The sequence below is a fragment of the Vicugna pacos genome, chromosome 10, assembly GCF_048564905.1.
Source record: "Vicugna pacos chromosome 10, VicPac4, whole genome shotgun sequence".
NCBI classification, from domain to species: Eukaryota; Metazoa; Chordata; class Mammalia; order Artiodactyla; family Camelidae; genus Vicugna; species Vicugna pacos.
The window spans coordinates 67315309-67328645 of record NC_132996.1 but is presented as its reverse complement, the minus strand read 5'-3'; the positions used below and the strand labels follow the sequence as shown (position 1 = coordinate 67328645).

At 44.3% G+C, this 13337-nt stretch overlaps 1 protein-coding gene across 1 annotated transcript; it reads right to left on the bottom strand.

Annotated features, from left to right (window-relative positions):
• Positions 1–463: 463 nt before the first annotated feature.
• Positions 464–8228, bottom strand: LOC102535742 (phospholipase A and acyltransferase 5-like). The gene is made up of 4 exons (XM_031690806.2): positions 7757–8228; positions 7099–7192; positions 6182–6290; positions 464–1557 (listed from the first exon to the last, which is right to left on the bottom strand). The coding sequence occupies exons 1-4, from the start codon at positions 8007–8009 to the stop codon at positions 1438–1440; spliced, it is 576 nt and encodes a 191-aa protein (XP_031546666.2). The 5' UTR covers positions 8010–8228; the 3' UTR covers positions 464–1437.
• Positions 8229–13337: the final 5109 nt, after the last annotated feature.

Below are 13337 nucleotides of genomic sequence, written 5' to 3'. Positions count from 1 at the left end.
ATACATTCCAAGAAAAACATGTTATCAAAATTGAACCAAGATAAGTAAAAACATTTAAGCAGTCCTATTACCTTTAAAGGGCAATAAATAAATCAATATATCATTAAAGGAATTAAATCAGTAGTCAGACATTTTCCCACAAAGAACTGGCATGCCAGGATGGCTTTATAAGTGAGTTTTACCAAACATTCAAGCAATACATGAATGAGCTCTCTATGGAGAAAATATTGAAGGACACTGAAGGAAACCTAATAATTGGGGAGAGATAAGTTATTCATGGATAGGAAACCTTATCATAAACATGTCAATTTCTTCTAAAATACATCTATAGATTTAATACAATTCCGAACCAAATCCCAACAGGGTCTTTCCTGAAATTTGCACTGAGATTCTAAGATGGATATGGAAAAAGTAAAGAGGCAGAGTTGGTTAGCTTTTTCATTATCAAGAAGAAACACCAGGCTATCAAATATCATGATTTATTATATTATTACTGTGATCAAGAGAGTGCATTTTTGATGCAGGCATAGTTGAGCTGACTGTTGAACTGCCTATTCCGTTGAATAGAGAAGAACCTCTAAAGCAGACCCACAAGTACATGAAACTTTCATTTACAACAGAGGTGGCACTGCAGATCAGTGGGGAAGGATGAGCTACTCAGGGCTGGCAAACTGATTTTGTGAAGGTTCAGGTACTCAATACTTTCGGCTTTGTAGGCTTCACAGCACCATAACTATTCAACTCTTCTGTTGTAGCCTGAAAGCCACCATCTACAATACAAGTCTGTGTATTGTAATACGTTGTTGTGTATCTAATAAAACTTCATTTATAAAAGGGATAACTTTATGTATGCTGAGATTGAAATTTCATGTGCTTTTCATGGGTCATGAAATATTAGTCTTCTTTTGATTTTTTTTCAACCATCTAAAAATTCAAAAACCAGTCTTACCTATTGGACTGTATGAAAACAGGTCAAGGACTGGATTTGGCCTTTGGGCCATTGTTTGCTGATCCTCAACCAATGAATGGTACTCAAGCAACTGCATAATCATGTGGACTTTGCACTGCACAGAAAACAGCAGGTTGGGAAGGATTTTGGACTTAAATGTGAAAGGCAATGTATTTGTTGGGGTTCTCCAGGAGAACAGATCCAACAGGACATAGATAGATAGATGAAAGATAAATAGGCATAGAGGAGGTTTATTATAGGAATTGGCTCATGTGGTTATAGAGGCTGAGAACTCCTACCATCTGTCATCTGTAAGCAGAGAACAGAAAACTCATGATATAATTCAGTCCAAGACCGAAAGCCGCAGAACCAAGGGGGCCCATGGTCTAAGTCCTAGTCCATCCATGGCTGAAGGTTGTTGAATGCGGTGGGAGGAGCCCTGGTGTAAGTTCTGGGGTCTAAAGGCCAGAGAACCAGGAGCTCTGATGTCAGAGAGCAGGAAAAGATGGACCTCCCAGCTCGAGAAGAGAGAGATTGTTCTTTCTTGACCTTCTTTGCTCTATTTGGGCCCTCAGCAGATGGGATAATGCTCGCCAACCTAAATAAACCTAGGAGACAATAGGCAGAAAGCATTTATTTAGGATAAAAAAAATTTGCAATTTGGTGCACACAGATTCTGGTAGCAGCCTAAACAGTATCCAGCTAGAGAGTAAAAGTCAGGGGTTTTTAAAGGCAAAGAAGGGAGGTGCCCAACGTGACTGATTGCTAAGGTTATCACCAGAGTGAGGTCAAGGCCGTTGCTATGACAAATTGAACATGTTCTTGCAGAGTCATTGAAATATTTGTGGTTTGGCTCAGTTCAAAAGTTCATGGTTCCACCTTGGGAGGATGTGAGTAAGGTTCACTTCCTTAATGGCCTCCTGATTCAATTAAAAAAACCCTTGACAGAAACAACATTGTAAAATGATTATAAATCAATAAAAAATGTTAAAAAAAAACCCTTGACATAAGTGACTCTATTTTATTTTACATTTCGCACTACTCACTTTGACGAGATCAAACATTTACTCAGTCTACTAATTCAAATGCTTAATCTCTTCTGGAAACACCATTACAGACATACCCAGGAATATTACACCAGCTCTGAGCATACCTTAACCCAGTCAAACTGAATTGAAATTAACCACCACAGGCAAAACTACAAAATTTTTAGAAAGAAATGTAGCAGAGTGTCTCTGTTCCCTTTCTGTAGTTCATAAGCACAAAAAAAAATACAGAAAAAAAAAGTAAAGCACAAAAAGATAAATTTGGCTCCATCAAATAAGAGCCATAAAAAAATGAAAAGGCAGGCCAACACTTGAGAGAAGGTATTTGTAACACAAAAACTGAAAAAGGATTAGTATTCAGAATATATAAAAACTCATATAAATCAGTAAGGAAAAGGCATCCCCACAGAAAAGTGGACAAAAATATTAATGAGCCTTTCACAGAGAAGTGAATATGTTGTCAGAGAATAGGTTCTTGCCTTGTACAGGAAATACTTCAAGAGTGAGCCATAGTAAAGTGAAAGTAGGTTTATTCAGGGAGATCCACACTCCACAGACAGAGTGCAGGCTGTGTCAGAAGGCAAGAGAGGTGGCCCCAGGGTACGGAATTGTTAGTTTTTAAGGACTGGGTAATTTCATATACTAACAAGTGGGAGGATTATTCCAGCTGTTTGGGGGAAGGGATGGGGATTTCCTGGAACTGGGCCCCATCCACTTTTGGCCTCTTATGGGCAGCTTGGAAACAGTCATGGTGCCTGCGGGTGTGTCATTTAGCATGTTAATATATTACAGTGAGCGTACAATGAGAATCAAGGTCTGCTGGAAGTTGAATCTTCTGCCATCTTGGCCTTAGTTGGTCCTAACCCATTTATGCCGTATCCTCAATGGCTATGTCATTCTTTTTTAAATTTTTAAATTTTTTGTTGGGGGTAGTTAGCGTTTATTTGTTTATTATTTTTTAATGGAGGTACTGGGGATTGAACCCAGGACCTTGTGAATGCTAAGCAGGCACTCTACCGCTGAGCTATACCCTCCTCCCTATGTCATTCTTTTGATGGTTGTGCCCTGCCCCCTTCCCTCCTGTCTCAAGTACAGGTGTTCAATAAACACATGAAAAAGTGGAGCACTTCATAAGTAATTACAGAAATGTGAATTAAAGGATCCTGTGGTACAGATTCCATGCTGACAAATATTTAAATGTTGGGCAATTGCAACTCTGGTATACTGCCAGTGGGAAGCCTATTTTTGCATTCTTTTTCTAGTAAAGCTGAAGAAGGTCATACCCTGCAACCCAGCAAGTCTGGTTTGTGACCCTTTAGTGAGTGATAACTTCCATTTAGTGGGTCACAGTCAATGTTGTAAAAATCATTCAAAGAGACAGAATAATAGAGAATAGGATTTTTTAGATCCTCATCTGGTTTATTGGTAATTTTTTTGTTAAGACTTATTGACCTACCTCAAATCTGTATATATCCTGATACATTGTAAAGTGTATTTCTTCCTGTGGGTCTTGGTCAAAAAGATGTGAAAGCCTCTGCTTAGAGAAGAGGCTCCAGGAGGCTTGGGTGAGGATGCTCACAGCAGTTTTGTCAGTAACAGCAACGTCCTGGGAACACCCACAATGTCCATTGAAAGGAGACAGAGTAATTAACTGCGCTACATTCTACAGTGGGAATACTGTGAACATGACTGAACAGTGGCTACAATCCATCAGCCTGGAACCTGATCCTGAACCAAAATAATCAAGTTAGAATGTATGGTGTTTGAGTCTGTTTTTCCCAAATTAAAAAATGTATTGTTGAGGGATACTTATTTATGTGTAAAGTTTTTAAAAAAGCAAGACATTAATAGGCACAAAATCCAGGAGAGTGGCTACAACAGGATTAGGAGGGAGAGGAACATGGGGGTTAATTTTTCTCATAACAGCTTTATTAAAATATAATACACATACCATAGTGTTCACCCATTGAAAGTGTACAATTCAGTGGTTTTTAGTATATTCCAGAGTTGGGAAAGCATCATCATAATTTTAGAACACTTTCAACCACTTCAAAAAGAAGTACCACAGCCTTTAGCTATCATCCTGCAGTGCTGCCTACATCCTTCGTCCTAAACAATCAGTAATCTACTTTTTGTCTCTGTATATTTGTCTATTCTGGACATTACATTTGAATAGAATCTTATAATATGTGGCATTTGTGAAAAATATGTGCAAGATCTGTAAGCTGAAACTTACAAAGCTTTGCTGAGAGAAATTAAGGAACACCCAAATAAATAGAACACCTGATCATTGGTCAGAAGATTCAGTATTGTGAAGATGCCTAATCTCTAAAAGATTTGATGTGATTCCAATCAAAATCTCAGCAGGCTTTTTGTAGAATCTAGGATAGACAAAAGAACTATGAAAAAGAAGAACAAAGTTGGAGGGCCAACATTCTTGATTTCAAGAGTTACTATAAACTATAGTAATCAGGATAGTGTGGTATTGGCCTCACAACAGACAAATAGGATCAATGGAACAAAACAGCCCAGAAAAGGACCCACAGGTACCATGGATAACTGGTTTTTTACAAGGTTCAAAGGCAACTCAGTGGGAAAAGGATAGTTTTTTCAACAAGTCATTTTGGAACAGGATATCCACAAGGGGGAAAAAACAAGCCAACATTGACCTATTCATTGTACCATATACAAAAATTAACTCAAGATGTATCAAAGATGTAAATGTAAAATGTAAAAACTAAAACTTTATAATATCTAGTAGAAAACAGTAGAAAATCTTTGTGACCTTGGTTTAGGCAAAGAGATCTCAGATACAGCACCAAAAGAACAATTCATAGAAGAAAAACATAAATTGGACTTCATCAAAGTTAACAGCTTTTTTTTCTTCAAAAGATATTATTGCTAAGTAAATGAAAACACAAACTACAGACTGAGAGAAAAATGTTGCAAGTACTATTGAACTACTGTATACAACTACTGATGAAGTACTTGTATACAGAATTTCTGAAGAACTCTCAAACATGTACACCAAGAGAAAAAATGAGGAAAAAATTTAGACACTTCATTAAAGAATATATATATGTGTGTGTGTATATATATGTGTGTGTGTACATATGTGTGTGTGTTTGTGTATATATAAATATATGGAAGACAAGTAATGTTCAACATTGTTAGGGAAATGCAAAGTGAAACCACAACGAGATACCTACATATCTATTAAGATAGCTAAAATTAAAGAGATCAACCATACCAGATGCTGCTGAAGACGTGGAGGAACTGGAACTCTCCCACACTGCTGGTGGGAATGTAAAACGGCACAACCGCTTTGGAAAACAGTAAGTTAAACGCGCATCTACTATATGATCTATCTACTATATTCCTAGGTATTTACCCAAAAGAAACGTATGTCTCAACAAAGGCTTGTACACAAATGTTCATAGCAGCTTCATTTGTAACAGCCAGACACTGGAAACAACCCAAATGCCCATCAACAGGTGAATGGCTAAACAAATAGTAGCATATCCGGATATACAGTGGAATACTGCTCAGTAACAAAAAGGAATAAATTGTTGATAACATGCAACAATGTGCACATAACTCAAAATAATTATGTGAAATTATGTGAAAGGAGACCCACCAAAAAGCACATACAGGAGTTGGGGGAGGTATGGCTCAGTGGTAGCATGCATGCTTGACGTGCGCAAGGTCCTGGGTTCAATCCCCAGTGCCTCTGTTAGGTGCGGGGAAATTTGTTTAAAAAAACGAGTTCATACAACATGATTCCATGTGTATAAGTCTTTAGTAAGCACAAACTAGCACATAATGACAGAAAGCAGATCAAGTCATTGCTTGGGGATGGAAGTGGAAAGGGGGAGGGATTTACAGAGGGGAACAAAGAAAGCTTCAAGAATGATGGAGGTGTTCATTATCTTGACTGGTGTTTTCATGGGTGTATACGTATGTCAAAACATATCCTACTGTACATTCTGAAGATAATGCAATTTATTGTACGTCAGTTATACCTCAGTAAAGCTCAATAAACAGCTCTATAAAGCTGTGTTTAAACAATTAAAAAGGCGTAAGCAACATCCCAAATCAGTGTACAATTCTACCCGCCACATTGTATGTAGGTAAGTCACCAAGAAACGGACGGTGTTTCCGGTCTGAGAATTCTCGCGATACCCACCTCCGCGGCTCGTTTTGTTAACCTGCCTGCACTGCCAGACTTCGGGGTCGAGTTCCACTCTGCTCTCGTCTGCTTGGGCGTGGGCTCCAGGTTAACCATAGGCTTCTCCCTACATAAAGTTTGGGATCATATAGTTAAAATACTTTTTAATTGAAGTACAGTTGATTTAAACTGTTGCATTAGCTTCTGGTGTATAGCATGGATGGACTTGGAGGGCATTATGCTAAGCAACGTAAGTCAGATAAAGACAAATACTGTAAGATAGCACTTACATGTGGAATCTAAAAAAATACAGCAAACTAGGGAATATAACAGAAAAGAAACAGACTCAAAGATGTAGAGAAGGAACTAGTGGTTACCAGTGGGGAGAGGGAAAGGGGCGGGGCAGAATGGAGGTGGAGGATTAAGAGGTACAAATTATCAGGTATAAAATAAGCTACAAGGATGGACTGCACAACATGGGGAGTATAGCCAATATTTCAGGATAACTATAAACGGAATACAACCTTTAAACACTGAATTACTGTGTTGTATACCTATAACATAATACTGTACATCAAATATATTTCAATTTTTAAAAATGATACTGTAAAATAAATACATAAATAAAATTTGAAAATAAAAAAATATATATTGTAAGCACCCTTGTAAAGTGATTCTGTTCTGAGGAGCTGGACAATGGCCCTGTGGCTAGACACTGCTACAAGGCAGCCTCCCACCAGCCCTTCCCAGGCTTGGTCTCCAGCTGTTACTACCAGGAGGAGCACACCAGCTTTCTGCCGACTGGTTCGTAGTAGGCTGGTTCACACAGAAACTAACCCAGGATTTGTTTTACAGAATTGCCATCAAAGTTGGTTCTTCAAAAGGCTTCTAACCACCCCAAAGCTCAGTCCTTCCATACAAAGAAAGAATCTTACCCTTGCTGGACGCTGCTTCTGCTCTGTTCTAACGTGCCCGGCTGTGGCTGCTTGGGCATGAGCTGGACCAACGCGTGAGAGCCCATGGAGTCTTCTAATTCAAGAGAAAAAAAAAAAAGTTCTTTAAACCACAATTGCCTTCTCTGGAGCGTGAACCCTGTGAAAGGAGAGTTGGAGCGAGCACCTCAACAGCTCTGCGAAGGTGGGAGCTCCTGTCTACAACCGAACGTGGCTCCTGATCAGCCCTCAATAAACTTTTGGATGAAGGGGGGCTCTGGGGGTGCGACCATTCTGGAGGGGGCCCAGTTCCTCTGGGAAAGAGAGACTCTGGAATTCCCAGAGACATAACAGGGGAGGGGACGAAGTGTGAGTTGCCACTACCGAAGATGGCAGAACCCTGGGGCTACACCCAACTGCAGAAGCTTCTGCCGAGCTAGAGCTGTTGTTAAGCCTACCTGCCCCGCAGCTGCCACGTCTGCCCCACGTCCACCCGAAATACACTGGGAAGGCAAATACCCGAGAGAGTCACTGGATGCCTGGCTCGCTTCAGTTAAATTAATAACGAAAGCTCATTCCGAAATCGTCACTCATTTCGGCTACAGGCATTTCGCACAATGAACAAGTATCTGCAAGGAGGGTTGAAAGAAACTGTGGTGACCTTGCTGGGGGTCCGATGGCCGGCTGGGACAGGGGGAACGATCCCGGGGGGTCCCAGGCCGGGGCGTGCTGGCTCGGTGGAGGGGAGCCTCATTCCTGCGGCGACCCGACTGGGGCACAGCTGCATGTCCCGGAGCAGGCTGACTGTCATTTGGCCGTATACTCGCGGTTCTCGACGCGGCTTTGAGGCGGGGCCGGGGGAACCTAGGCAAGCGGCGCCCGCAACCGCCCCCGGCGGCGGGGCTCAGGCCCATCCCGCTGCTGCCGCCCCGCGGGTCCCAGGGCCTCCCAGGGGGCGACGCCCCAGGCCAGCTCCCAGTCGGCGCGGCCCCGAGTCGGCGGAGCCACGGAGTCCAGGGCGCTGGGCGCAGCGCGGTGAGGAACTGCGCCCCCGAAGGGCGGAGGGGCGCGCAGCAAACGGCGGGGGCGCGCGGGGCGCGGGGAGCGCGTGCCCGAACGCCGCGGGAGCAGGTCCCGGCGCTTGAAGGCCCAGGAACCTGCGGGGTTTTGAGAGGAAAGGCAGAGAAAAGCCATAGAGGAGGCTACTGCTGAGGTGGAAAGGAACAGAATAGTTTGCTTAAGGCTCGGAGGTGGCATCTGATGTAGCTGGAGAAGACAGAGGAGTGACATCTGCCCACAGGTCCATGGAGCAGACAGAGGAGCAACACAGGGAGGCAGGGCTTGAGGCCAGGTTCGGAGGGCCTGGGGATCACACTCGGGAGTTAAAATTTGGGAGTATTCAGACTTTCAGGCAGATTGATAGCTAGATAGATCTTCTATATGTTTTATTTAAATTATATATAATACGTTTAATATATACAAAGAAATACATGGACCACATGTAGTTACGAAACATGATGAAAATTACCACCCGTGAATACACCATCCTGCGTTAAGAACCAGCACAGGTGCTCCTCCTACGTGTGTTCTTCCCTTGTGCCATCTTCCCGACTCCTCCCTCCCCACCCCAACCCCTCCCCGCGAACGTCACCTCTCTCCTGAGGTTTTGTCTATCAATCCGCTGCTTTTTAAAAGGTTTTGAAAAAATCTCTTCTTTGTACTCCTAGCACGTGTTTCGTTTTGCTCATTTGAAGCTTACAGAAATATCGCGCTCTACGTCATCGTCTACAATCTGCTTCTTTCCAAATTGTCTCTATAATACATGCACATTGCCCGTACGCATAGACCTGTAATTTGTTTTCCCCGCTGGAAAATATTCCATGATAGGAACTGCCTAGGATATTATGGGGTCTGCAACCCAGCAGGGAAGGGTCAGCATAATGTGGTCAACAGCAGTGTTTGGGGGGGGGGAATCAAGTTTCAGGTTTTGAGCTGAGATTCTGCAATAAACCTATGATCCAGAGGGGAGGGAAGAAGTTTGGTGGGATACACAGCAAAATAACCAGAAGTGCTGTGTCAGCCTATCAAGGTTATGGGTGATGCCTGTTCTTTTCCCCATTTTACACTATTTCTGCCTAAATGGTAAAAGAGGTAAATAAAAAAGAGGGAAAAGAGGTAAATAAAAAGCAACTGGCTCTGTCCTACTGGTTCTCCCCTCCAAGTGTTTGTCTTCTCTCTCCAATTAGACTGGAAGCTCCCTGAGAGCAAGATTGATCACTGCCCCCTGTAACGACCCCAGCGCCCAGTATGAAAAATGGCTGCAGCCACTAAAGCTCACTTATGGGACACAACAGCACCGAAAGAAATTGAAACTGGTGGGGAGGGTGATAGCTCAGTGGTAGAGTGCGTGCTTAGCATGCATGAGGTCCTGGGTTCAAACCCCAGTACTAGTAAAAAAAAAAGTATATGTCTATGTATACCTACTTGCCTTTCCCCCTCAAGAATGAAACTGTTTTCTCAAGAGAATGTTAACTTTCTTTCAGGCAACAGCACCTTCATTCCTTCAAAAACACGGATTAACCATCTGGTGTCCTGGCTCCATTCAGATTGATTTCTGTACCCCCACCTCCTCCAGAATGGTCTTGACTGGAATGAGCCAGCTTGCCAAGCTTCCAGATTATCTCCTATGTTTTTCTAGAACCTTCCCAATCATTTGGTTCAAGATGTTGGAGTCACTTTTCTTGGTTCTTTTTCCTTCATCTCCCTTATCCAGCCAGCTGTCAGATTCTATCAGTTCTTCTCGCCTAGTAGTTCCCCTAATTATCCCGCCCTCTGTTCCACGATGATGCAGAACTGGTCCCGAGAGAATGAGGGTCCATGAGAGTCTCCAGTGACCTGAGGGAACCAGATAGAAGGAAAGGGTGGAGATGTAGACCTATGCACTAGTCCCTCCCTAGGCCCAGAGAGTGGTGCCCATACAGGAGCAGGGATTGTGAAAGAGGCTGCTGGATCACAGAATGGGGGAGAGTGGGGCACCTGAGATCTCCGACCAGGGACTATGTTTCCCAGGCTAAAACCAGTAATTGACAGGTATCGTTAAAATTTTCTCAATTGTAATCTGTGGCCAGCTAGAAGAGTATGTGAGTATTTTGTGCTTGGGCCACAGTCCCACCCCTGCTGGGGGAGAGACAGACAAGGCAGAGGAGCCAAAAACCGTCACCACCTCTTTCACGCATTCACTCTCTAAATATATTTTGAGCACTTCCTCTGTGTCAGGCATTGCTCATTGCGGAGAGCGTAAGAATAAATGCGCTCTCATGGAACTTACAGGTGGGGGAGAGGGGGAATAGGAGACAAACCTTAAATAATTCTTTAATGTATAACAACGAGTTATGATAAGTGGTCTGAGGGGAAAGCACAGGGTGTAGGGAGCTGGGGTGGGTGCCAGCCTGGGACAGGGGAAACCCCCTGCCAGTGTCACGGTCATCCTCAGCCTCTTCCTGGACCTCTCCCACAAGCTCCCACTCACTCTGGCTCAGGAGGAGGAATTTGCCCTCCCCCACTCCTGGACAGACCAACAGACACTAAGGCCCTGTCTTATCCTGGAGCCCCTCAGACTGAACCAGCTCTGGACGTGTGTTTTAAGCCCAACCAGGCCCCTCCCACCTGTCAAAAGCTGGGGTCACCTGAAAAGAAATATGAAACACATCATCCCCTTCCTTCTGTTGCCTCCCCTCCCCACTGCAGGCCCTCTGCACTCCCCTCTCCTGACTGTTGCAAAACCCTGGGGTTACAGAAAGAGAATGGTTATGGCTGCTCCTTTGTTATGGGCTGAATTGCATCGAGTCCTAACTCCCTGCAACTAGAATGTGACTGTATTTGGAGATAAGGCCTTTAAAAAGGTAATTAAAGTAAAATGAGGTCATATGGGCAGGCCCCAGTCCAATATGGCTGGTCTCCTCATAAGAAGAGACTAGGACACAAAAGCCAGCAAGCCTGGAGTGAAGCAGAGCCCTGCCCCATGCCCCCCGCCCCACCCCCTGCCTCTTGTTTATGGGAAAGCTGAAGCCTCCTGGGCCTCCCTGAGTCTCAGGAGAGCAGGCTCAAGCAGTCGATGCCTAGGACAGCAGAGTCACAGGCTCACTGTCTGACACACATTCCTGAGTTGTTTTACAGGTACCATAACTGGCACCAGAGAGAGGGAGAAAACGCTAACTGCATGATGACCAGACTGCAGCCATGACACAAGCTGCTCCGTCTAGAGCAGGACTGAGTCTACGGCTAGCACAATGCCAAGAACTGGCCCTAAAGAGAATGAGCTTAACACTACTGCTCATAATCATCTGTATCTTTGTGGGCATCAAAATAATTCTAGTTTGTTCTGCCCCTGTATGGAAGCAGGCAACTAAAACTGTCAGCAAAGAGATGCTTCAACTAACCCCATGTTGATATCTTTTACCCTAAGACATCAACGGCTTTTTTATCAGCGTGAAGCAGTTACAGAAGACAGACCTTCACCCATAATCCATACAAATGGAATGACATCTGGTGTGGGGGCATTTGTAAGCAGCTCTTTGCAGAAAACCCCTTTTGCCTTGTCACTTTAGCAAAGGTACATTGTAATCAACTTTTAAATCTGGCATCCCCATGCTTTACAAAACTTTCGATCACACAATGCCTTGCCTTACCTGTTGGTTTTCACCATAGATGGGAGAAATAGAAATGGAGAATCAGTAATTCACAAATGACCAGGTCTCTTCCCTAGCTTCCCCTTCAGTAATCTTGTGAACAAACTGTGTGGACAAGATTGCATCTGAGGAAAAGGGGGTTGTGACAGCTCTGGTCCCCTGTCTCAGTGATCCACTGAGATTACTTCCTGTTTTCCCTTTAAAACTTTCATGGCTGAGTAGAAATTCAGAAATAGTTTTTGGGGACACTGAGTCCACTGTCTACCTCCCCAGGTTTCCGGCATTCTGATTAAAGGCAATTTTTCTATCAACATTGTCTCTTTCGAGCATTGATTTTTGAGCAGCGAGCAGCCAAACCCACGTTCGGTAACGAGACAAGAGGAGAGGCCCCAGGAAAAAGTGACTCTGCCAATGCCTTGATCTTGGGCTTCTAGCCTCCAGAACTGTGAGAAAATAAACTCCTGGTGTTTAAGGCACCCAGTCTATGGTATTTGTTATGGCGGCCCTAGCTAACTGAATCCTCTTCCATCCTCAATTCACAGAGGAGGCACTGAGGCTGGGATGGGAGTAGGGGAGGGGCACCATTTAGATGCAGTGAGGATGGGACCAGGACCCAACTGCCCAACTGGTTTCTCTACCTTTGGTTTGTACCCCCTGCTGTGTATGTAGATTCTGCTTTCTGAACACACCTCGGATTGAATTTCCCCACTCAAAACACCTTCAGCCACCCAGCTCTCACATACCCAGCAGGACAGGATCTGAACAAACTCTTTGGCTTGTACCCTAAGCCCTGCCAATTAGAACCTAAGTCAGTGCTTCTCCGACATTAACATGCATCAGAATCACCAGGAGAGTGTGTTAAAATGCTGACTCCTGGGCCCTGCCACCAAAGGTTCTTGTTCAGTACGTCTGGGGTGGGGCCCAAACATTTGCATTTCTAACAGGCTTCCAGGCGATGCGCATGCAGCCCTGGAATAGCTGCTCTGGCTAACAAGCCTCCTTTCCGCAGGGCCGCCCACGCACCCGCCCCCTCCAACAGAGCAGCTGATTGCTTTTCCCTCACCACCCCATGCCCTTGAGCCTTTGCCCAGCCTGATCCTGCCAGGAATTCCCTGCTGCCAAGTCTAACACTGGGGTCAGGTCCCAGGACCTCCCAACTCAGGATAAAGTTGACAGGGTGTGCTGCTTTTTAAAGGGAAAGCGTTACTGGAATTTGAACTAGAACTGGAATGACTCTAGTCCAAAGAATCATAGAGGAACTTGAGAAAGAAACGACACAGACATCTAGACCCACCCCCAGATACAGACCTCCCTTCAAGACACTGTGAGCCTGTGGTCATCCTTTCTATGTACAGATGATCAAAGGGAGTCCCAGAGAAGATAAGTGACTTGTCCCAGGGAACACAGCACATTAGAGCACACGCTGAGCAGGACCCCAGGTCTTCAGTGCAGCTGCGTGCTCCCCCCTGCCCACCTGTGTGCTCCCCACTGCCTTTTCTAACCCTAAGAGGGTCTCCTGTCTCCCTGCCCTTTCCCACCTCCCCTAACCCACTT

What these genes read in the sequence shown, in the direction of transcription:
- LOC102535742 (XM_031690806.2), bottom strand. Translation starts at nt 8,009, where the DNA reads ATGGGCCTGAGCCCCGCCGCCGGGGGCGGTTGCGGGCGCCGCTTGCCT. An exon ending in AGAAGCAGCGTCCAGCAAGG is followed by an intron (nt 6,291 to 7,098) that starts GTAAGATTCTTT and finishes AACTTTATGTAG; the next exon opens with GGAGAAGCCTATGGTTAACC. An exon ending in TAACAAAACGAGCCGCGGAG is followed by an intron (nt 1,558 to 6,181) that starts GTGGGTATCGCG and finishes ATTGTCTCCTAG; the next exon opens with GTTTATTTAGGTTGGCGAGC.